General features: G+C 47.3%; 1 protein-coding gene across 2 annotated transcripts; it reads right to left on the bottom strand.

The window, feature by feature from the left end:
- Positions 1-2,096: 2,096 nt before the first annotated feature.
- Positions 2,097-18,035, bottom strand: LOC114599693 (aurora kinase C-like). 2 transcript variants are annotated; one of them, XM_077929325.1, is made up of 8 exons: positions 16,944-18,035; positions 16,043-16,118; positions 11,729-11,798; positions 10,974-11,165; positions 5,837-5,975; positions 4,101-4,249; positions 3,691-3,865; positions 2,097-2,472 (listed from the first exon to the last, which is right to left on the bottom strand). In XM_077929325.1, the coding sequence occupies exons 1-8, from the start codon at positions 17,130-17,132 to the stop codon at positions 2,377-2,379; spliced, it is 1,086 nt and encodes a 361-aa protein (XP_077785451.1). In that variant the 5' UTR covers positions 17,133-18,035; the 3' UTR covers positions 2,097-2,376. The 2 variants fall into 2 exon arrangements, with proteins under 2 accessions (XP_077785451.1, XP_077785450.1); XM_077929324.1 differs by having other exon boundaries at positions 2,097-2,704.
- Between the last annotated feature and the right edge of the window lie 6,569 nt (positions 18,036-24,604).

The raw sequence follows: 24,604 nt of genomic DNA on the forward strand, positions 1-24,604 counted from the left end.
GAGCCGCACTAGCGCGCGTGCGCACCATCCCAACGGTTTCTACGCCCGCGCGCCTGCGCGGTGGCAAGATCCTCGATGACGCCCCCCCCCCGCCCCATTTTACTGAGGTCCTCAGTGCTGCATCGGGGCAGGGGGAAGCCTGGCACCACCACGATTATGTCTGCAACTGTAGTATTTTATTTTTATTTTATTTATTATTATATTTATAATATCTGTTTCATTCAAGGAGCTCAAGGTGGCTTCTTTCACCGCTTTTCACCCCCCCCCCCGCCGCAACAACCACCATGTGAGGTAGGTTAGGTTGTGCTACTGTGACTGGAGTGAGGTTTTTAATAAAATTGCAGGTAATGGTGTTTCCCAGTCGGGGAAAAATAAATAGGCCCAGAAGCAAGGGTGGTGCAATGTCAGTTTGATGTCGGGTCTGAGTGTCTGGCAAATGACTTTGAATGGTCGGTGACCCTTTTCTGTGGCACTTAATACCATTTTTGTACCTTATTTTGAAAGAGACCACAATTAGCTTTATTTTGATACCAAAATGAGCCAAATTGGTTGAAAAATAAGAGAAACAGGAGGTTTTTTCTAAACTGATGCAGAAATTGCATTAGCCTAAATCGTGCAAAAACCGACATTAAAAAAAATTTCTCTTGTGCCCAATTTTGGACCAAAAAAATCTTACAAAATTAATTTGAGGTTATCTCAATTTATTTTTTAAAAAACTAGGCCAGTACAACTACCATTTGTTTTTAAGATGATATTCAGGAAGAGATAGCAGACCTTGGCCACTTCTAGCATCTAGTAGAGAGCACTGACAGAAAACCATTTTTACTACCGTAAGTGCTGCAGTCCTTCCAGACTATCATCCGAGGACCACATGCCAGAGGTGCATAGGGCAGGATTCAAAAGTGAATGCAAATTTTTGCCTTTGAGTAGTACACTAGTTTCTACACACATTCCACTCTAGCCTGCACCCAGGCAAGCAAGTAGCATTATCAGAGTTCAGTGAAACATTCCAGGCAGGCAAAACCAGTCAAGGAAGATGCAAAGGACTGGTAAGGAAGATGCAAAGGGTGGTGAGGCTGGAGAGCCTGAATTTTCCCATTCGTATCAGAGGTGTACCTAGGATCTCTTGCACTGGAATGCTGAGCAGTTTGTGTGTGTGCACACTCCAGGTGTTGTGGAAGGACTCAAATGCCTAACAGGGAATTTTTGCATCCACTCTGGCCTGTGCTACCAGCGGGGTCCAGTTTTCTAACCTCTAGGTATGCCTCTGCCTGCTATACAGCACCTTAAGACTCTGAGCAACATAGATGGGTGTCTTCACTTTCCATCTTTTTGACCAGACACCATCCCAGCAGAAAGCTGTCATCATTAGGTCCTAATCGACCAGAGAAGGTGATCATACAAAATGAAAATGACTGAAACACACATCTAGGTTTAGGGAGCCAATAGTTCTTCCTTCTGATTCTTTGCTTCTCACTTTTGTAAATATCCGATTTATTGCTGGCTTTGTATTTTCAAAGAAAGAGTGGCCAATTGTCCCATCGCAGTAGCCCTTGATAGAACCTAAAATCATTTTGCACCTAGTACAACCTGTTCTAACTAGATACACATAACACCTTGTGTCTTCCATCTTAAGACTGTCGCAAAGCAAATGTTTGGCCTTTTCATTATATCTTGAACCCTCCACCTTTCCTTGAAAACCGAACATCTAATTCTGACATAAGTGTTCTGGAGCACTTGAAAGCTTTCTCAATACAGTGGTACCTCAGGTTACATACGCTTCAGGTTACAGATTCTGCTAATCCAGAAATAATAACCTCGGGTTAAGAACTTTGCTTCAGGATGAGAACAGAAATCGTGCTCCGGCGGCAGCAGCAGGAGGCCCCATTAGCTAAAGTGGTGCTTCAGGTTAAGAACAGTTTCAGGTTAAGAACAGACCTCCAGAACGAATTAAGTACTTAACCCGAGGTACCACTGTATTAAAACACTTAAGTTGGCCGCAGTACAATAAGGTACAGTATGTGCTTCGACATCAATTCTTCAACATAGTGATCCTGAGAAAGCTCTGCATACTTAAACATTAGCTCTGGACCATCTTTCCAACTTGCCGCTAGACTGAGATTTATTAGCAAGTGTTTATTTCTTTGAAGTTAAAAATTATACAAAGTTTAGCTTTTTTTCTTCCTCATTACATCAGTTCATAAAAGTTCCACAGTTAACAGTAGATTTAAAAGCTAAGTAGCAACAATAATTCTTTGTGAAAGAGTGGTTTAGGAGGGATGGGAATTTGTGGCCTTCCAGATGTTGTTAGGCTCCACCTCCCATCTCTAGTCAGTATGGCCAATGGTCAGGGAAGATAGGAGATGGATTCCAACATCAGCTGCTGGGGCACTGGCTTCTCACACCTGGTTTAGCAGAAAGCAGAAGCTTGATATTCTGGTTCAGCTGCTGTCTGACATTGCAGCCAACTATCTAAAAAGACAGATGCACATGTGGAGTAATCAACAGCCTTCTGGATATACACAGGCATTTACTCTTCTGTTTCATTGTAGACAGGTGGCAAGATTCTCCTAGAGTTGGTCTTAACCCATGGGTGTGCTATTATTTCTTTCAAGGGAAGCCGCAGGGAAGGTGTACGGTTGAGTACTTTGGATATTAGGTCCTTGGCTCCATCTGACACCCAAGAAGGGAATGAAAAGTTAACCTTGGAAGAAAAGAATGTTTTAAGTTACATTTTCTTATGAAGCTAGTTGTGTCTTCTCCTTTTTTAAAAAAAACAACTTGAATGCATTACCCAAGTGCCAGTTTATCTGCTTCTCCACCCCCATGCAGCTTTCCTATCTGCACATCAGCTTTGCCCTAAGATGCTCATACTGTTGGACAAGGACACTGTCAATTATGTATCTTGTACAGCACCTCTAGAAACAGGGTTATGTTAACTGCCATCCCTCAAAGGGTGACATGTCTGTGGGGCTATGGTCAGGGTATAAAAGGTAAAAAAAGGTAAAGGACCCCATGACAGTTAAGTCCAGTCAAAGGTGATGATGAGGTTGCGGCGCTCATCTTGCTTTCAGGCCGAGGGAGCTTGCCTTTGTCCACAGACAGCTTTCCGGGTCATGTATAGGTACCAGCAGCCACACACTAGGCATGTGCATTCATTAAACAAGCAGTACACAAACACTCACCAGACACGAAGTCTCTCATAACTCTGGTATACACACACATTTCTTGCTCTTTCTACTCCAGTGTTGCGGGTGGGAGGAAACCCTGCCTTTTACTCTTTCAAGAACAGGCAGAGGGCTCATCTTCAGTCTTAGCACTGTGGTACTTAGTGCTAAGATCTGAGATCAAAGAACTTATCTAAAAAGGGGGCTCTCTTATTTCCTAATTGGAAGATTAAGCACTCTGTGTGCCCTTTAAAAATTGTTCTCTGAATAATAGAGGATGTTATCTCCTAACAAGATTTTGAGAAAAAAGCATCAGGGGCTGGCAGCCCACATGACCTGGCAAGATGGGGGCAGATCTTGATTGTGGGTTAGCTACCCTGGCTCATGGCTCTTAAGCTTGATGCTATAACCTAATGTGCCCATTCAAGTCTCAAGGATAAACCATCAAGATTTGGGCCCAAGTTTCAAGCTGTAGATTGCAAATTCCATTTAATCTCAAAGCTTTTTGTTCAGAAGAACATACCTGTTTTATTCTTCTGAAAGTCTCCATCTGTGTTGGTGCTTCAAATGGTGCATATCCTGTAAGACACTCGTAACAAAGGACACCAACGCACCACACATCGACATTCTCACTGTGTGGACTCCCCTCTATCATTTCTGGAGCAAGGTAGTCTGCAGTGCCACAGAACGTTGTCCTCCTATTTTTTATTTTATTTTTAAATAAATGGGTTCAGTTTAAAATTGCCAGTTGAAATCCAGTTTAAAATAGGTTCACTTTTAACAGGACACATTATTCTCCCAACCAAAGCATGAATTTTACTGACCCTATTCTGCATTTCACAGTTGCCAAATAGAAATTTAGCAGGTGAATTTTTTGCTCACATGACTCTTCCCAACAGTATTGAATTCTTAAAAATATATATGTATACATACCTAAGCGATGGAGCATGCACTGACCATCCAAAGTCTGCCAACTTCAGCTCCCCTCTTAATCCTAACAGGAGGTTTTCTGGCTTAATATCTCTATGGATCACTTTTAGAGCATGGCAGTACATCAGAGCATCAGATATTTCTTCCATATACTGTAGATGTATGATGCGCAGAAAATAAAAAAAGAGGTAAGTTAATTCTGGCTGTTAACCAAGACTGCATGCAACTGTACATAAATTTAGCAGTGAGACTGGATTAAAAGTGCACTCACTGCTACTGTAATGCACAATAAGGTTTCCTCTATGAGTCTGGGGAGAAAACTTACGGTTTTCCCACTGTAGAAAGAGTTGGGTTTACAAAGCGCTGATTGGCCAACCATTGTGTCAGTAGCAGAAAAAAATCCCTGGAATAGGGTGTTGCACAGGAGAGTTACAAGGGCAAAATAGGCTTGGAGGGCTATATTTTGTCCCGTGGCGTAAGGTACTTGACCATTGCACGTGATGCTCTGACCCCACCCACTTGTGATTTGTCTCCACCTGCCACTGGTAGGCAGACTCCAACCTCCCCCCCCCCCCCCCCAGCCAAGATAATGTGGCTTTTGGTGATTCTCATCCTTAGGCTAGAACTTCATTTGGAGAACAACTAATGGGGTCTGGAAGTAAATATTAAATTCAATGCACCCCCTCTTCTCAAAAGGAATCTCTTCAGTCCACTTCTTCAACTGAAACAAAGTCATAAGAAACTTAAATCTGTGGTCACAGGGGATGACCTTAAAGTCTGCTGTGTCTGAAGTTTGGGTGCAACTCAGCTTGCAGAAAGAGGTTTGTATGGAGTTTGAACAGATAAAAGGACCTCCAGATTCCCAGACTATCCCTGTACTTTTAACCTCTTTGCTAACCTCCATATCCTTTACAGTTTAGATTGATACATTTTAGGTTGCAACCTGTTTACAACTTCTTTCTCACACTTGCATTGAGTATGAGGCCATCCTTGATGTATCTTCTGAGAGCAAAGGGGCAAGTATGGCTTCTTTGTTTCTCCAACTAGTTATTCTTTGTTTCTCCAACTAGTTAGTTAGCTAGGACTATAGAATTCTTCCCTTTCCAGAATGTCCTTCTGTTAATAAGCATAAGCTTTCTTATTTTATACTCTGTCTCAATCTGATTACCTTCCAATGAAAGGCATGCTCTAGTCAAAGACTCCTCTCACTAAAGGCAACTTCTGCTGTCGCATAAAAACGCCATATGCTAACAGGCTGGACCTTAAGCACTGGTGCAATGGGCTATGCCATCCTTTATGCCCAAATGTCCTTCTCCATCTCTGAAAACCATGGCTTGGTTATTTCACAATGTTTGGGGCCAGTCAAAGCTGCTTCAACATCATAGACGGTATGTTGGTTTGCAGCTGCAGAACCAAATCAGAAGACAACAGACAGACAGACACACATAAACGGGCTTTGCTTTGCTCTCCTCACAATACATTTACCTACCAGGTTTTCTTTAAGGAATATCTACACCCTCTGAGGCACATTAGGCCAACAAACAGGGTTGGTTTACCCATGAGGTGGACTGAAGCAGCCACCTCGGGTGACTGAATCCCCAGGTGGCAAAACGGGAAAGGCTGCCCTGCCAATAAATATTGACTACTCCAAGCTCACCAGCTATATGTTCTATGTTTTGCATTACTTCGTCTCCAGCCAGCTCCTCCCATAGAGCAGTAGCCTTTGCATTTGTACTCACAGTGGCTGTTCTGATGTCATCAAAGTGTGTTTTCTTCTGTAGCTCCTTGTACAGTTCTCCTCCTGGAGCATATTCCAACATGAGAAAAACCCGGGTCTGGTCATGGAAGTAGTTATACATCCTTAAGATATTTGGGTGTCTAGGCAGTTTTTTTGTTTAAAGGAAAAAAGGAGAGGACCTGTGGTTTAGGTCACATAAGAAGTAAGCCCCTGTGATAGGTAGACAAAGTATACAAGGTCTACAAATGAATGTACTAAGCAGATACCCAAATTGCCCCATCCAGGAAGAAGATACTATTGAGATACAAGTTGCATTTGGATCAATCAATGCATGCTCCCTTGGAAGCAAATCTCCATTATGTTCAGTGGGGCTTACTCTTAGGCAGGTGGCGGGCATAAGATTGCAGCGGCAACCATGGGTTGCACCAGGGGTCTGCAACCCGCGGTTCCGGAGCTGCATGTGGCTCTTTTACATCTTTGCCGCGGCTTCGGGGTGGATACTAGCCAGGGGAGGAGGCGCATTGTGCGCCCCGACACTCCTCACTGTGGCAGGCGCTGTACTGGCTGTGATGTCGCATGGGGGCGGTGCGTGCATTAGTCACGCACCGTCCCGACGTCACCTTCCCGCCCGCTGTCAGATTGTGGCTCCGGAGATATATTTGTTTTAAATGTCGCAATGGTTTTGCGGCTCCCAGTTGTTGTTTTTTCTTTGGAAACAGGTCCAAGTGGCTCTTTTTGTCTTAAAGGTTGCAGACCCCTGGGTTGCACCAACCTGGTGTCCTCCAGATGTTTTGGACTACATAACATCTACATAATGTTTAGAGGTGATAATGAGGCTTTCCATGTTTTGACAGATTTAGCATAGAGCAGGTATGCAGACCGCATGGCCCTCTAGATCCTGATGGACTACAATTCTTCAACATGCTCAACCATAGCAAGGTTCCTTAGCTCAGTGATAAGCATCTGCACTGCATGCAGAAGGCCCTACCTTGTAGCTGTTATGATGCTGATGCTGATGATTTAATTACCGTATTTTACGCCCTATAGGACGCACCGGCCCATAGGACGCACCTAGCTTTTTGGGGCGGCAAATCAAGGAAAAAAAATTTCTTTCCCCCCCAGGTTTGCGCAGCCATCCCCAAGCTAGAAGAGGGAGACGGAGCGCTCCGTCTCCCTCTTCTGCCTTCAGGGACAGCCTCTTTAGCCTCCGTGGGGCAGCGGCTTGCCCCACTGTCCCCCAAGCTTATGGGGCGGGCGATGGGGAGAAGCAAGCTTGCTTCTCCCCCCCGCCAGCCGCCAGATCAGGTCGGGGAATAGCGGGGTGGCCTCCCCACTATCCCCCGAGCTTGTGGGGCTGGCGGGGGGGGGGGGGAGAGAAGTAAGCTTGCTTCTCCCCCCCCCCCAGCCTTCAGATCAGGTCGGGGAATAGCGGGGTGGCGGCGTTCCGCCTCCCCGCTATCCCCTGAGCTTATGGGGCTGGCGATGGGGAGAAGCAAGCTTGCCCCCCGCCAGCCTTCAGATCAGGTTGGGGAATAGCGGGGTGGCGGCGCTCCGCCTCCCCGCTATCCCCCGAGCTTATGGGGCTGGCGATGGGGAAAAGCAAGATTGCTTCTCCCCCCCCCCCCGCCAGCCTTCAGATCAGGTCGGGGAATAGCGGGGTGGCGGCGCTCCGCCTCCCCACTATCCCCCGAGCTTGTGGGCTGCAGGCTGCTGCCCGCAAGCTTTGCGAGCCGGCGGGACCTCCCGCCGAGCTTGCAAGGCTTGCGGATAGCTTCCTGAAGCCTGGAGAGCGAGAGGGGTCGGTGCGCACCGACCCCTCTCGCTCTCCAGGCTTCAGGGAAAGCCTGCATTCGCCCCATAGGACGCACACACATTCCCCCTTCATTTTTGGAGGGGAAAAAGTGCGTCCTATAGGGTGAAAAATACGGTAATTAAATTTGTTAGCCACTTTATCTTACCCAAGGAAACACAAAGTGACTTACAACCAACCAACTCACCAAACCACACAGATACATTAAAACAAAAGGGGATGGGGGAGGATACATTAAAAAATCTGCCTAGCATCTTCAGGTGATGCTAGGAAAGACTACTGTCTGAAACTTCAGAGCTGCTGCCAGTTAACACAGACATAGTACTGGATGAACCAATCATAGAGTTGGGAGGGACCCCAAGGGTCACCAACTCCAACCCCCTGCAATGCAAGAATCTCAGCTAAAGCAGTGTTTCCCAACCTTTTTTGGGCAAAGGCACACTTGTTTGATGAAAAAAATCTCGAGGCACACCACCATTACAGCCCCGTGATGTCAGCGCGCAGCGTCACGCCGGGAGGGACGCACGAAAGTGTAAGTTTCAATTTTTTCCCCTCCCCCTTGCCGGGGAACCTCCAAGCAGTGGCGTAGCGTGGGTTGTCAGCACCCGGGGCAAGGCAAGTAATTTGTGCCCCCTAACCCGTGGATTTTAGCACTTGAGTGCGAGCGTGCGCCCCCCAGATGTTGCGCCCGGGTCCCCCTGCACCCCCACGCTACGCCACTGGGGCTGGGGGCGAGCGAAGGAGCCAAGGACCCCCCCCAAAGGCTCAGCATGAATTTATTAAATTTATTATTTGCGGAGCCCCCGCGGGCCGAAGCAGCCGAAGCCCCCTCCCCTCGGGCGCCTCCCCGCCCCCTCCTCTCCTTGGGCTGTAGGTGGAGCTCCAGATCCGGGCTTGGCGAGCGCCTCTCCTCCTCCCGGCCGGTCCGGGGGCTTCCAGCTGTGCTCCGTCCTCCCCCCACCCCTGTGGCTGAGACTTGCGCTGAGAGCCGGAGCCAGCGGCGCCCCCTTCCGCTGGGAGACCCTCGCCCGCCCGCCGGCTTCCTCTCAGAGGGTTTTGGGGAGCGCAGGGCGCGGCGAGGCCCCTCGGAGCTCTCCTCCCTCCCAGTCGGCAGAAGCAGCCGCCGCCTGTGGCTGGGCCGAGGGGATGGCGTTGGCGTCGGGGTGCGGAGGCTGCCTGTGCCCGGCCAGGCGTCGGTGGCGCTACGCCACTGGATGTATGGAAAGAAATCGGTGTCTACATGTATTCACAATCTCCATGTGTTGTTGTTTTTTAATCACTATATGGTGTTTCTCCCTTGCTCCCCTCTAGTTAGTTATTTATCCTCCCAAGCACTTCAAGTTGGCATGCATGGTTCTCCCACGCACACAGCCTGCCCTTGAAGTAGGTTAGGTTTAGCGACTGAGGCTCTGTGTACCATACATGTAAAGCAACATGGCTTCCTCCCCCAAAGCATCCTGGGGGCACAGAGCGACCCCCTCACAGAGCGATCCTTCCCAGAACCCGGCGATTTATATCCCTGTACACGTCTGGCGTCAGGCATGCAACTATCTTTTAACATTTATTTTTTTTAAGCACTCACACTCGCACCCATGCACTTGCTGTCTCTCACACACAAAATTCCTCTCTCCCTCTTTTCACATCCTCTTTGCCAGTTTCAACACACATGCTCTATGTGTGTCTGTGTGAGAAAGAGAGCGAGAGCATGCATGTGCATTGATTATGCTTTCATTTCACAACATACAGACACACATATTTGTAGTGTCCCATCTCATTTCTCTCTCTCTCTCTCTCTCTCTCTCTCTCTCTCTCTCACACACACACACACACACACACACGCTCACACCTGCCCTGCTTCAAGCACACAGCCTGTTTGTCTTGCACTATCAATTTTCCCTAGTGGCTCCCACGCACACACTTGCACTGCCCCAGGCGCTGTTAAAGGTTCACTATTTCCGACACTTCCTCTCTCACACTCACACACTTGTGCTGCCCCCCCCCCCCCGTGGCTCCTTTTCCGCCTGCCTCTTTCTCACCCCCCAACCCCATCCCTGCTCCAAGCCCCCAACTTTGCTGACTCAGCCTATGTCAGCCTTGCGCTGCTGCTGCCTCTCCTGCGCGCTCCCTCGCCACCCTGTTTCCACAAGGCACCCCTTGGCATGTAAACAACATGCTTCGCAACGGCGGCGCCTCGCTCACACACACTTCCCGCTGCCTCGCCCGCTGCCCAGCCTCTCGCTCTCCTTTTTCCGCCTACGCTGCTTTGCAAAAGCAGGAGAAGCCACTCCAGCAGCACAAACCATCCCTGCTTCTGCTTATACACACAGCGTCGGCGCTGCTGCAGCGGCTGCTCCTCCTGCGAGCAGTGAGTGGAGCGCAGCCGCAGCGGCGGCGGGGGGCGCGCACGCGCTAGGGCGCAAGGCTGGTGGCGGCGGCGGGGAGCCCGGCGGAGGAAGGAACTTGTCCCTTCCCTCTGGACTCGCGCCCCCCCCCAGATGTTGCGCCCGGTGCGGCCGGCACCCCTCGCACCCCCCACGCTACGCCACTGCCTCCAAGCTTTGGGGGTGGGGGGGGAGGAGGCAGCAAAGTGAGGGACTGAGGGACTCCTCCAACTCCTCCTCCTGCTCGTCCACGGCCGGGTAGAGCCGCTTGAGCTCCTTCTCCTGCTCGTTCAGGGCCGGGTTGCCGCCGTGAGGGAAGGGCGCCGGGGCGCTGCTGCTGCCGCCGCCGCTCCCGGCAGGCATGGGCCCAGCTGAGGCGGCGGCGATAGCGGGCGGAGGAGGGGGCGGCGGCGGGGCCGAGGTGGCCGGCGGCGGTGGAGGAGGCGGCGGCGGGTGGAGCAGGAGGGCGGCCGAGGCCGGTGAGGGAGTAGGGTTGCCCGGGGCTTGAGGAGCCGTCGCCGGGAGTTGCTGCTGCTGCTGTTGTTGCTGCTGCTGCCCGGACATGCCGGCCTCCTCCTCGTCCGCTGTCTCGCGCTCCTCCCTTTTGCGCGCGCTGCCCCACCGCCGCCCCATTGGCCGGGTCCTGTCAGCTGATCCTGTGTTATTTCCTGTGTGTGTGTGTGTGAGGGGAGAATGGAGAGAGAAACCTCGGCACCACCACCGCGGAGCCGCCCCCGGCTCGACGTGGATCCTCGCCGCCGCCGCCCCGCCTCTCGCCGCCCGACTTGCCCGCCTCCCTCCCACGGCACACCAGGGAACGTCTCGCGGCACACTAGTGTGCCGCGGAACACCAGTTGGGAAACACTGAGCTAAAGCATCCATGACAGATGGCTATCCAATGGTCTGATTCTGTATGAGGCAGCTGCCTCTGCATTCAGTTGCTTTACCTGAGGTGACTTAAGATTTCTATTTCTCTTCTGAGCTGGTGCTCTAGCTGAGATTTTTCCAGCAATGATTTGAAAATGACTTTCAAGGCCAAGATGAAGTGAGTCTTTTTCTCCCGGGCCAAGTACACCGCTCCAAATCTCCCCTTGCCAAGTGGCTTGCCAAATTCAAAGTCTGAGGTGCCCCACATTTTCCTGTGAATCAAAGGCGGCAGTTAAAATCAATTACTAAACCAAGAGAACCATACATTTCCTCTACCAGCATGAAAATATCTGGACAATCCCCATCTCTGATGCAGCACTGCTGCCCTCCAGGATGATGAACCCACGTCAATGTGCTCAGGGGCAGGTTGGCCAATGTGCTCAGTGACCATGCTCGCATCATCTGCACAGGTGCGTAGCATGTAAAGGGGGAGAACTCTGAAGACTTGGGCAGAGGTGTCATAGGTAGTCCAGCAGGACATGCTGGAGTAGACTGACACGTAAATGCAAGGCAGTTTTCTTATGACTGATCAGGAGCATTATGATTCAAATATGTCACTGAGAAAATTAAACAAACATCCATCAAGATATTGCACCTGTAAAGAAACTAGAAGAAAGGCAAAGGTTGACAAAAGGTACAGAACCACAGAAAAAAGCACGATGTGTGTACAAGATACACCTAGTTTCTAATTCAATATCAAAGCCATTCTTAACTGCAACATGGCAGAAGATTCCTCCAGTGTAATAGTCATCACCAGACACTTTTAAATAGTTACCTGGGAAGCAGAGAACCAGAGTCACGTTTGGCATTTGCTTGAGATGCATTTTCTTGAGATGCATTTTCTTCTGCAACAACAATTGCACCAACTTAGAGGCATAATGTGATGGGCAGTAGTTATAGATCTAGTTAAAATAATTTTCATGTAACTGAATTGCTGTACAGTGGACCCTCCAAATACGAATTACAGTGGTACCTTGGGTTACATACGCTTCAGGTTACATACGCTTCAGGTTACATACTCCACTAATCCAGAAATAGTGCTTCAGGTTAAGAACTTTGCTTCAGGATAAGAACAGAAATTGGGCTCCGGCGGCGCAGCGGGAGGCCCCATGAGCTAAAGTGGTGCTTCAGGTTAAGAACGGACCTCCAGAACGAATTACAGTGGTGCCTCGCAAGACAAAATTAATTCGTTCCGCAAGTCTCTTCGTCTTGCGAGTTTTTCGTCTTGCGATGCACGGTTTCCCATAGGAATGCATTGAAAATCAATTAATGCGTTCCTAGGGAAACCGCCTTCAGACCAGGTCCGGGGACAGTCTGTCCCCGGACCTCTTCTGAAGGCTGGGGGGGGGGACAAGGGCTTTTCTTCCCACCCCCAGCATTTTAAAAAACCCCGGGACAGCGGAGGACTTCTCCGCTGTCCGGGGCGATCTTAAAATGCTGGCGGCATTTTAAAATCGCCCCGGGACAGCGGAGGACTTCTCCGCTGTCCGGGGCGATTTAAATGCCCCTGGGAAGGCAGGCAGGGGGGACAAAGACTTTTGCCCCCCGCCAGCCTTCAGAAGAGGTCCTGGACCTCTTCTGAAGGCGGGCGGGGGGCGAAAGTCTTTGCTCCCCCCCCCGCCTGCCTTCAAAAGCCCTCCGGGACAGGCAGGCAGGGGGGAAGCCGGGCGGCGGGAGGAGGTGTTCCTGCCCCGCCGCCCGGCTTCGGAGCATCGTTCCGAAGCCGGGCGGCGGGGGCAGGTGTTCCCTCCCCGCCGCCCGGCTTCGGAGGGCAGGTGTTCCCTCCCCGCCGCCCGGCTTCGGAGCATCGTTCCGAAGCCGGGCGGCGGGGGCAGGTGTTCCCTCCCCGCCGCCCGGCTTCGGAGCATCGTTCCGAAGCCAGGCGGCGGGGGCAGGTGTTCCCGCCCCACCGCCCGGCTTCGGAGGAGGTCCGAGGACAGTGGGGAAGACGTGCTGCGCTTCCCCGCTGTCCCGGATATTTCCCTATGGGCTGTCGTCTTGCGAAGCAAGCCCATAGGGAAATTCGTCTTGCGAAGCGCCTCCAAAACTGAAAACCCTTTCGTCTAGCGGGTTTTCCGTCTTGTGAGGCGTTCGTCTTGCGAGGTACCACTGTAAGTACTTAATCTGAGGTACCACTGTAAATTCATTCTGGGGGTCTGTCCACAACCTGAAAAGTCCATAAGCAGAGGTGCCACTTCTGTGCACACACATGGCATGATTGAGCGTGCATGCGCATGCGGCAAAACCCGGAAGAATACACTTCCTGGTTTGCCGCATTCATAACCCGAAAGTTCCATATCCGGAGCGGTACATAACTAGATGGTCCACTGTATACTTAACAAGTCCTTTTTCAAAAGCTGTTCAGACTATGTAATTGAACTGCTTTTGTTCGTCCTTAACTAGCATAATTTAAGAATTATTTTCCTCCATTTGGGAGGGGGCAAACTTGCTTATATAACTCACTATCATACTGAAAGCTCTATATAACTACAAACAGAAATACACAAAACCAGTCACTAAGAAGAAAACAAGCATGTTTGAAATTATCAGCAGAAAGGTGTGGCGATCTCCACCCATTCCATGACTACCACTCATAGTTGCTCTGCCTACAATAAAAACACATACACGCATAGTGACATAGCTTTATAAAAGAAATCCAAGACTAAAGGTTGCCCATGTTTGCTGCTTCACACTTGGCATCTTTTTTCAGGGTGTTTTTCTACATAAGCAGCTAAGGAGTTCTTGTTTCAATTAGCTTTATCAAGTGAATGCAAAAATCTAAATTACAAATGTTTCTCCTCCACAAACAGTGCAAGAGGCTCCAAGGTGATTTAAGCCTCCCGAGGAAACACTAAATTGCACTGCAGTGGTTTTACAAAAGCATTACAAACCAAACATTACTGTTAATATGCTGGAAGGTATGCCGTTGTTTCTCTGCTTACAGGATTGCTATCGTAAAACACAGCTTAAGAGAGAAGGGAGCAATAAGGAAATCCGTGTACTGGCACATAATTTTGTACTAAAGGAGGAGAGAATTAGAGAAATATAAAAGCAATCAAGACAGAAAAAAGATCTCCAGTTCTGGAAAGAACTAGTAAGTGCAGCACTAAGAACACAAGGAGTACTGGATGAGGCCATCGGTTTCAGCATCTTGTTCTCTATAGGAAGCCTGCAAGCAGGACCCGAGGGCAACAGTACTCTCCCTTCAGCTTCCAGCACCTGGAATTCAGAAGCTTAATGCCTCCGACAGTGGAGATTGAACATAGTCATCAGAGTTAGGAGCCATTGATTGCCTTATCCTCCCTGAATTTGTCTTTTCCTTTGTTAATGCTATCCAAGTTGCTGGCTATCACAGCCTCTTATGGGAGCAGATTCCATAGTTTAACCATGCTCTTGGGAAGCAGGACAGAAGAAAGATATCCTAAAGAAGACATGAAGAAGCAGAAGACAAGGAACAGAGCCAAGAAATGCAAGAGTGGACCTCAAATTTCCTACACAGTCCTCAGGAAAGGAGTAACTAATTCATCTTGCCTCTTGCCCTTGAAGCACAAGGGAAGCCATCTTTTCCTACTAAGTTTGGGGCCTATTGGGATGAGAGGTGGAAGTTGCATCATAAGGGGGAGGAAGCTCAGGCAGAATGAGGCAGTTACCTCAGGAAGCTTATTTTGAGTATCATGAAAAGGCAAATTGCTCATTATTGCATTTATTATTGTTCCCCCAATGAGATAGGTTTATGAGATTCTCTGCCGCAAAGTGCTGAAATAACTTTTTCAGCCACGACATTGATGCAACTGATTAGCACGATGTCTCCATTTTGCTTAACAGATACAAATGTCACTCATTGACAGCCACTCCCTCAGTGAAAGGGGGCAGGACTAGTGGGGGTCTAACATGTTTCATCTCCACAAAGTTGAATGCAACTACAGCAGCCATGATTCCATGCAACCCGTTTGCAACTGCTGTCTTGGTTATAGTTCTGAAAGTATGTTTAATGCTGATTAACATCTACATACCACCTTGTCAACAACAACAAAAAACTACTGTAAATACTATCTGGACAGAACTAGAAAATTAGACAGAATACATCGAATCCCTATATCCTACTGCAGTGTTTATCATTGCAGGGTATTTTAGTGCACACATGGGAGTCAACAATGTAAATTTGTACACCCATTACAATCGGATTCTGGAACCAGATATTTACTTTGCCAGAGGTGCTTCCCGTCTGTCTAAAGATCATAGATGTAATTATTCAGGGCTTTGTTTAGCCCAAGTTGTAAGGTGGAGTGACTTGCTAATATTAAGTGGTATGACAGAGGGAGATTGGCCCGGGGAATATACCCACTTTACAAAGCATGGAAGCAGTGTGATACATTATATTGCAACCTTACAATATGCATATTGGTTTGTCATAGAGTTTGAGGTGGGCCATAATATTGAAAGCGATCATTTACCTCCAACAATGGTACTAGTAGGCCCAGTATTTAATCATTCTTCCCCCAAAACTCAATCTGTAATGCAAACCTAGGTGTGACTGTAGGCAATAGTATTAAGTGGACCCCAGTACTCAATCTAGCACTGACCCACTTTCTTCATACAGATGACTTAAAGGCTATTCATACCGCTATTTTAGCTACCTCTGCTGCTGAGGCTATGGATTTATTTAAGATCTTGAATGACAGGTTGCAAGACCTCTTGAGAACTGAGATCAAGAACAGTGGCTCAAGAAGATCAGTGGGATCTTCCAGGTGGTTCGACAAAGAGTGCAAGCAAGCTAAAAGCCAGCTGAAGAGAGTTTTCAGTAAACATAGGAACTCTAATTTACCCCTCTTAATTAATGAATATGTTTCCCTCAGACAGAAGCATAAACTTCTGCTAAGATGGAAAAAACAGAAAGCCTCTCACGATAAGGCCATCTCCCTCTTCTGGCGTACAACTGATTGGTGGAAGGTTCCATTTGTATTCCACTTCTGACAGCAAAATATCTCAGGCCAGTCCAGAGAGTTTACCAGGATACCCGACGCTGGCTCTGTGTCAAAAGTGAATGGGATGCAGAACAACATACAGTATAAAACGGCAAGCAACGTACCTTTTGGCTCCAATCTTCCTTTGTCATTGTTGAGTTGTTTTCTTACAGGTGTCTGCTGTACCGCTGATCTGGCCATCTTTGTTTTAGGAATAAAAGCATAAAGGGATGAACCAAGAGATTATCTGGCTGCCTATGAAAACAGGATGCTGGACTGGATAGGACTTTGGCTTGATCCAGCAGGGCTCTTAGACACCTTCCCCAGGGGCAATTGAATCTTAAAAAGGTAAAGGTAAAGGTACCCCTGCCCGTACGGGCCAGTCTTGACAGACTCTGGGGTTGTGCGCCCATCTCACTCAAGAGGCCGGGGGCCAGCGCTGTCCGGAGACACTTCCGGGTCACGTGGCCAGCGTGACAAATCTGGCGAGCCAGCGCAGCACACGGAACGCCGTTTACCTTCCCGCTGGTAAGCAGTCCCTATTTATCTACTTGCACCCGGGGGTGCTTTCGAACTGCTAGGTTGGCAGGCGCTGGGACCGAGCAGCGGGAGCGCACCCCGCCGCGGAGATTCGAACCGCCGACCTTTCGATCGGCAAGCCCTAGGCGCTGAGGCTTTTACCCACAGCGCCACCCGCGTCCCTCAATTGAATCTTACTTAAGCACTAATTACAGGATAGTATAATCCACTGCACTTCAGGCAACTGGATGGTTTGGGTGTGGCTAGGCAGGCTGTGTTGCATACAGACAGCTCTGTTCTCCAGACAGGAATATACCCAGGGGGCTTCCTCTGCCTGCTCCCAGCATTTGCCACTGTGGGGGGGGGGGCACTGTCTCAGTTTGCCAAACGGTAGGGATGCCCCTGCACCAACTTGTCTGGAATTTGGGTTGCTATATGTTGGAAGTTTGGTACTTGGGCAAGGCCCGATACACCCCAGAACCTGAGACACAAAGAGCAAAAACTTACGATTTCTTCCTGAGCTGAGCTTTGACTGTCACAACAGGCTATGCTGGGCTTCCAATGCAGGAAGAAGGAGCTACACAAGGAAAAAGTAAACAAGTCTTGTGGCATCTTACAATTAAGCCTTGCTAATTTATTATCACATACGTTTTTGAGGACAGTTTTCGAATCTCCTGATGTCATGTCACTTGACATTAGGTGATTCAGCTTCAAAGGAAAAACTGGGAGCAGCCTCTAAATGCATTCCAAAATCTTCTTTTGTAGCCCTGGCTTTGATTTATGCCCCGCTACCACAATTCCTACTAAATGGAAGCCCCACTTTGGGCAGGGATTAGTTCTGCTTAGTGCAAATGCTGCCAATTCCAGTTTCTATTCCTGCTTGCAGAGACACAATCAGAAGTTCACTCTAAGGCTGCCACTTGTTCATTTGAGCCACACCTTTACCTGCCCTACACTTGAGATCAGAGATATGCGTCAGATGGGGGGGGGGGGAGAAGATGGCCATACATACAAATACCTGAGATTGCCCAGACCCAGTCTACATTGACCAGCAGTGTCTCTGCATGGTTTCAGGTGGAAGTCTTTCCCAGTACTATCTTGGAGATGCCTGGGAGAAAAGCTGATGACTCCTAGGGACTGAAGCAGTTTTGCCCCCCCCCCAAGTATTTTTTGAGGGGGCCAGCCCCTCTCAGTTTTCATAGGATGTTCAGCTCTGCCCCTACCTCTATACAATATCTCACTGGGCCCTCTCAATCCTCTGGAGAAGCTGGTACCTCTGCCTAGGAGAGACTCTCAGACCTCTTACATTCAAAGCAGTTATTCTAACACTGAGCTACAGCCAATCTCCATAACACTTTTATTTTTTTGCTGCATTACATCAACACTGCTATCACTCTGGGAATTGCAACAAAGGAAAGCACCAGGAGTACCTGTATGGAGTTGAAATGCATTGTTGTATGGAACAGGAATCCTTTGATTTACCTTCTCATTTAAATTGGTTGAGGCAGGATGGGGAGTGAGAATCTGGTTAATACCCCCAGCAGCTTATATACCCTCTTTGTTGAACGGGAATTGGTTCAACTAGAGCAGGAGTCAGCAAATTTTTCAGCGGGGGGGGGGGGGCAGTCCACTGTCCCTTAGACCTTGTGGGGGACCAGACTATATTTTGAAAAAATAAATGAACGATTTCCTATGCCCCACAAATAACCCAGAGATGCATTTTAAATAAAAGCACACATTCTACTCATGTAAAAACACCATACAGGCCCCACAAAGAACCTAGAATTGCATTTTAAATAAAAAGACACATTCTACTTATGTAAAAACACGCTGATTCCTGGACTGTCTGTGGGCCAGATTTTGTAGGCGATTGGGCCACATCTGACCCCCGGGCCTTAGTTTACCTACCCATGAACTAGAGCAATGATGTCTAATCCCAGGTAATTGAAAGCCCATCACATAAAACAAGCAATTATGCCAAAATATCAGCCCCAAAAACTTTTCAAAATGCATCATTTAGAAAGCATTCAATTATCTTTAAATTAATGTCCTTCAGAAAGTACTTGTTCTCTTAAAATCTACAGAGCTAGGTTACTTGGCATAGCATCCCACCCACCCTGCAACTCCTATAGTCATAGTTCATTACCTAATAGACCAAACCAATTTGCAGAGTTCTTTGGAACTCCAGAAAAAAAGCAGGAATTCAGTAGCAGCCTTAGTGCAGGCTTTTTCTACAGTCACTGTCCTATCAGCTCAGGCCTTTCTCCTCCTCTGCATTGCAAATGGATTCAGGTGCAAAGACTAGAGCCAAGATCAATTCTTAAAGTCACACAGTTTCTGGGAGTTGAACAACTAGGTGCAAAGGGTTTCACGGCTCCAATACCTTTAATACAGTGGTACCTCGGGTTACATCCGCTTCAGGTTACAGACTCCAATAACCCAGAAATAGTACCTTAGGTTAAGAACTTTGCTTCAGGATGAGAACAGAAATCATGCTCTGGTGGCATGGCGGCAGCGGGAGGCCCCATTAGCTAAAGTGGTGCTTCAGGTTAAGAACAGTTTCAGGTTAAGAACGGACCTCCGGAACGAATTAAGTACTTAACCCGAGGTACCACTGTACAGGGATGGGGAAGCTACAGCTCCCATTGTGCCTGACTGTTGGACATACCTGGCCGGGGCAGAGGGAAGTTGGGAGTCCAACAACATCTGGAGGGGCTGCCCAGCCCTGCCTTAAATAAAACTCATAATATAGCTACCAGTGGCAATTGTACATGAAGCAATTGTGAACAAGCTTACTAGAGAGTAAGTCACGTTGAACTCTATGGGACTCACTTGTAAGAGTAATCAATTGCAGGGCCATGGGAGCACATGTGGTCTAGAGCGGCATTCCAGTATGTAATTTCTCAGGTTTGCAGTTAGAAATTCGTTTTGGTTTGAGACAGCTCAAATTCTTTATGCCCTCTGTTGGTTCTGGTCAAACAGCTTTTGCAGGTTTTTGAAACACTACAAGAAAAAGGTGCAACTCCTGTTTTTTAAGGGCAAAAGTGGAACTGGTATGCATTGTATATGCAACCACCTTTTAAAAGGGCTTCAGCTAAAAGTGTATCCATCCTGTGTTAATTTATGGCTTAATTTGAATGCGGCCTCATGGAGTGTTCTCCACCAGGGGGCAGAACAGTGCTGTGAATGGCGCAGGACGGACATAATTCATTGTGGAAAGCCACTGTTGGACTGATAACTAATGGCTTGCCATTATTTATAGCTGTTCATCAACTATCATACCACATTCTGCCCAGAATGACTCTTCAGTCTTGGCCAACTCGTTTTGTAACGTTGTTGGCTGGGAACGGTTTTATAACAGTTATAAAACAGATATTGGCTAATGCCAGTATCTTCTGGTGTTCTAGATCGAAACAGGCTTTGGCGTCCCAATAAATCCTACATACCCTTAAAAGTAAAACTACACAAAAACATTGTCGAATGCGGCGGGGGAGCGGAGATTTGGATTTTTCTTTCATGGGAAATCCTTTTGGGAACCACCTAATTTCCACCTCTGCTATTTCATTTGCTTTTTTATTTTTGTTTTTAAATAAAGAGCTTTCCTTTTTAGGGCTAATTCAGAGTGCTTGCATGCTTTGGTCCTGTAGGACAAATAGCAAGCTTTTAGGGTGTGTGTGTGAAGGTTAGATTTGGGGGAACTGCACAAGGAAAGCTGCCTCCCCATTTAGTGTCATGGCCCGGATCTAATCTCAGGCCACACTCCTAGAATGGCTGCTTTTAAATTTAAACAAACCAAGAGATCCTATCTTGACTCTCCCACTGTTTCATTTAATATAAGCCCTGAATTATTCAGATATTTACAATGCAATCCTAGGCATATCTGCTCAGAAGCAAATCCTACTGAGTTGAATGGAACTTACTAAGTGTGTAGGGATAGGAATAAACCCTAAAATGGAATCTGGGTAAGGAAGGGATCGTGGCGTTTTAAAACTATTTCTCTTTTCCCCTTATCCCTTGCCTTCTTAATTAATATCTGTGGCATTTCTCATTTGCAGTGCCATTTCCCCATAAAAATAGCTGGAAAACAGCATTTTTTTGGGGGGGAGCAATACTAAAACAAAGTATTTGGCCCCCAAAATCAAAAGGCCCCAAAAGAAAAGCTCAACAGCTTTTCTGTCTGGATTTTCACTGTTTGAAATATGGCTAATAATAATAATAATAATAATATGGTTGTGGGCAAGATTCCTGCATTGCAGTGGGTTGGACTAGATGACCAAAGTGGTCCTCTTCAGCTCTGTAATTCTATGCTTCTATAAGCAACAAAAGCGGTTAAAAAAAAAGGTAGAACTTTTGCGGCATGAAAAATAGCAAGATTTCAACAGGAAGTAACTGGTGGACACTGATTATAAACAAAATAGTATGTCTGCCCTGAAACTTCTGAAGCTGCCAGCTATATTGAAAACAGGACTGTGTATAACTGCCTTGATACCATCATGAGCACAGATCACAATGAATGCACAATAAAAAGGATATCTGGAGGGGCCCTTGGGTGGCTGTATGTCACTGGTCTTCATCTGGTGGGTTGTATCAGGCCTGTAGCCTGATACAAGCTGGGTTGCAACAGGAGCATGACCACCATGCAAAAATGTGGCAAAATATTAAGAAATGGGTCCCCCAAAATGCAGGTTTGGGTTAAAAGTAGGTACTGGTTCTTGAAGAGGTTCAAGATAACCTGCTCTATGCGACCTCATGCCGGACAAGTACAGCGGTTTGAAAAGTGAGATGTTCTTGCAGCGGAAGGAATGTGAAGGAAGATGTGAGAAAACTAACAAGCGTTTTTGGTGCAGTTTTTGGATCATACTTGAGTGGCATATGGAGGTCATTGGGTTCAGTTAGGTCTGCATCCTCATAGACAGGCAGAGTTTTCCATTTAGTCTTTTCTTTGCTCCAGTAAAGTTCCTGTGCTGCTGTTATGAGCTGAATGCACATTCCACGCTGCCAACGATCTGTACAGAAGTTGCTCTTTTATTTGAGTGGAACCTAACAGAAACAGCTGGCTCTGGCTTGGGCTGGGGAATAGAGCCACTCACGGACAGAGGTGCCAGCCTGCTGCTCGAAGTGGCTGTCAGAACGTGTTCGCTACGCCAAGGGCAGCGTCTGGCAACTGCTGAGTTCGCACTGTCACAGCCAATGTTAGAAAAAGGAAGACGAGAGGTAGATCAAGAGGTGCCATGTCTTCTCCCATCCTGTTCCTGCAAGCGGAGATGATCTTTATCCTGGTGCACAAGAAAATAATAGCGAGGACTAGGGAAGCAGCTAGACCCCCACTAGAGCAGCAGCCAAGGAGAACGTGAATTATGTAGTTATGAGAAGGGTAATAGGCTCGATATGGACAGGCCTGGTCCAGCACATCTTTCGTTAGGCATAGATAGCTGTTTTGGACTTAAGTAGTTATCCAAGTACACTACAGTACAGGCAATATGTTGCTATGGGAACTAACCATATTAGGAAACTCTTTTGGAAGGAGAGAGCCTTTTGGGAATCAAGATTTGCCATCCCTCCGCTGAGGCTGATGTCATCAGGCTGTCTGTGGGTGAAAAGGAAGACGGCAGTTTGAGACAGACTAAGAATAAGACTAAGAATAGACTAAGGCAGACTAAGAACAGGGACGCGGGTGGAGCTGTGGGTTAAACCACAGAGCCTAGGGCTTGCTGATCAGAAGGTCGGCAGTTCGAATCCCCACAACAGGGTGATCTCCTGTTGCTTGGTTCCAGCTCCTGCCAACTTTATAAAATTCGAAAGCACTTCAAAGTGGAAGTAGATAAATAAGTACCACTCTGGTAGGAAGGTAAATAATATACAGTAGTACCTCAGGTTACAGACTCTGCTAACCCAGAAATAGTACCTCGGGTTAAGAACTTTGCTTCAGGATGAGAACAGAAATTGTGCGGCAGTGGGAGGCCCCATTAGCTAAAGTGGTACCTCAGATTAAGAACAGTTTCAGGTTAAGAACAAATTAAGTTCTTAACCCGAGGTACCACTGTATAATTCCTGTTGGTCATTTTTTTAATGCCACTCCGAAGACACATTTATTTATACATTGGGCTGAATTGGGCTGTACTTGAAAAATAAAACCTTTAGCTGCTGCAGGATTGCTGTTTTGTGGGGTTTTTTTTGGGTAATTGTGTTTTCATGCTTTGTAAATCACCTTGTGAGGGCAAAGTACTCAGTAAGGCATCATCATCTCTCTCTCTCACACACACAAAATCACATGTGATCTGGAGGGTGGGAAGGAGTAAGGTACGCTCACACTCATTGGGGCAGTTGTGATTGAGCAGAAGGACTGGTATTTTAAAACACATTAATGTTTTGTTTAATAGCAGCAGTAGCAGCAGCAGCAGCAAACCTGCTCTTTCAAAGGCAGGTTTGCGTTTTACTAACTTCTGTTTTACTAACAACTTTCTGTTGGGAAAGATTGAGGACACAAGGCGAAGGGGACGACAGAGGACGAGATGGTTGGACAGTGTTCTCGAAGCTACCAGCATGAGTTTGACCAGACTGCAGGAGGCAGTGGAAGACAGAAGTGCCTGGCGTGCTCTGGTCCATGGGGTCACAAAGAGTTGGACACAACTAAACAACAACAACAACTTCTGTATAGTTTATCATAATATTTTCTCTTCTTGGCAGTTCCACACAATTTTATCTTAAATTTTGTGTAAATGCAAAACCAGCATATAAATCTGTGTCTTTATACAGGATATCATCAGTTGGTTCTGAAGGCTGATGGAAGGCAAGATGGGACAGATGATGATGATGATGATTACCAATCATCAAACAATGTGAAAAAGAACATGATTCAGAAGTCATTATAAAAATACTGGGATGGGTTTGCTTTGGAAAAGTTTGCTTTGGAAAAACATAGCTGTGTGTCTAATCTGTTTCCTTCCCATTTGCTTCAACATTTTTAAAATTGTTTTTAAAAACGCCAATCATGAGCTGTTGGTTTTGTAGCCTGCATTCTTGTAGGCGTGTTTTTCTTCTGTTGCAGGCAATTCAAATAAAAGTAATAAATTACACTTGTTTGGCTGTTGCAATCCTTTCAAGATGTTGCATTTTCTTCAGTAGATGTAAGGAACATATGGTGGAAGAAACATCTGTGGTGAAACATTTTTAATGTTCAAATTCTGCACACAGATGATCCCCAGATGGAGTGATGTGTGTCCTTTTGAAGGCAGAGTCTAGCCCTTTATGGAAGGAAAGCCTGTTTAAAAATGCCCAGTTCTTTCTTCTTCGTGTAGGCCAAAAGAGCAATATTTTCAGTTTATTGAAAGGATGGGGAGCTTGTGACTCCCCAGGTGCGGTTGGACTGCGGTTCTCATCATCTCTGTCCATTGACCACGCTGGTTGGGGTTGATGAGAGACAGAATATTGACTAGATCTGGAGCAGGGGTCAGTAAACTTTTTCAGCAGGGGGCCGGTCCACTGTCCCTCAGACCTTGTGGGGGGGCCGGACTATATGTTGCCATGATTATGACCTGCATTTTTGGCAAAAACCCTTATTGGGACCAACCCCAACGTTGCCCAAATGTGACTTGGGGGTATTATCAGAAATATGAATTTGGAGAACTGTTATATAGGTGATATAATGAAACTCAGTTAGAGAGGATTCGAGGAAGTCAGTTATCAATGTGATGAGAATTAGGTATTTGAAGAAACAATTTTTCTTTGTGTTTAGTTTATTGTAGTGCAATGTGTTTTTCTTTGTTGTGTGTTTTGTTATGTTATTTTTGTGATAAATGTGGAAAATCAATAAAAAAAATTTGGGGGGGAAAGTGATTTTTTTTGGGGGGTGTTCCCTCATACACCCACGCTGCTTCCTTTGCGTTTTACGCGATGACAGTTATTTCTCTCGTAAGGCGGGGTAGGGGGCAGAAGTAAGCGCACCATTCCTGTCAGCCCTGGAGAGTGTGTGCGCATGCATGGGTGAAGGGAAAAGCTGTTGGCCACACTAAGTCAGGCTGGCACCGCTCAAGCAAAAACGTTCTTTTCCCTCGTAAGGGAAGATGAGGCGGTGGCGGCTGTTTACCTTTCCATGGCTCGCACCGTATAGCTAACAAGTGGCCTCCCCAGCAGAGCGCAGAACTGCTTTGGAGTGCAGCCACCCAGGT

This window comes from Podarcis muralis, chromosome 5 (genome assembly GCF_964188315.1).
Source record: "Podarcis muralis chromosome 5, rPodMur119.hap1.1, whole genome shotgun sequence".
NCBI lineage: Eukaryota > Metazoa > Chordata > Lepidosauria > Squamata > Lacertidae > Podarcis > Podarcis muralis.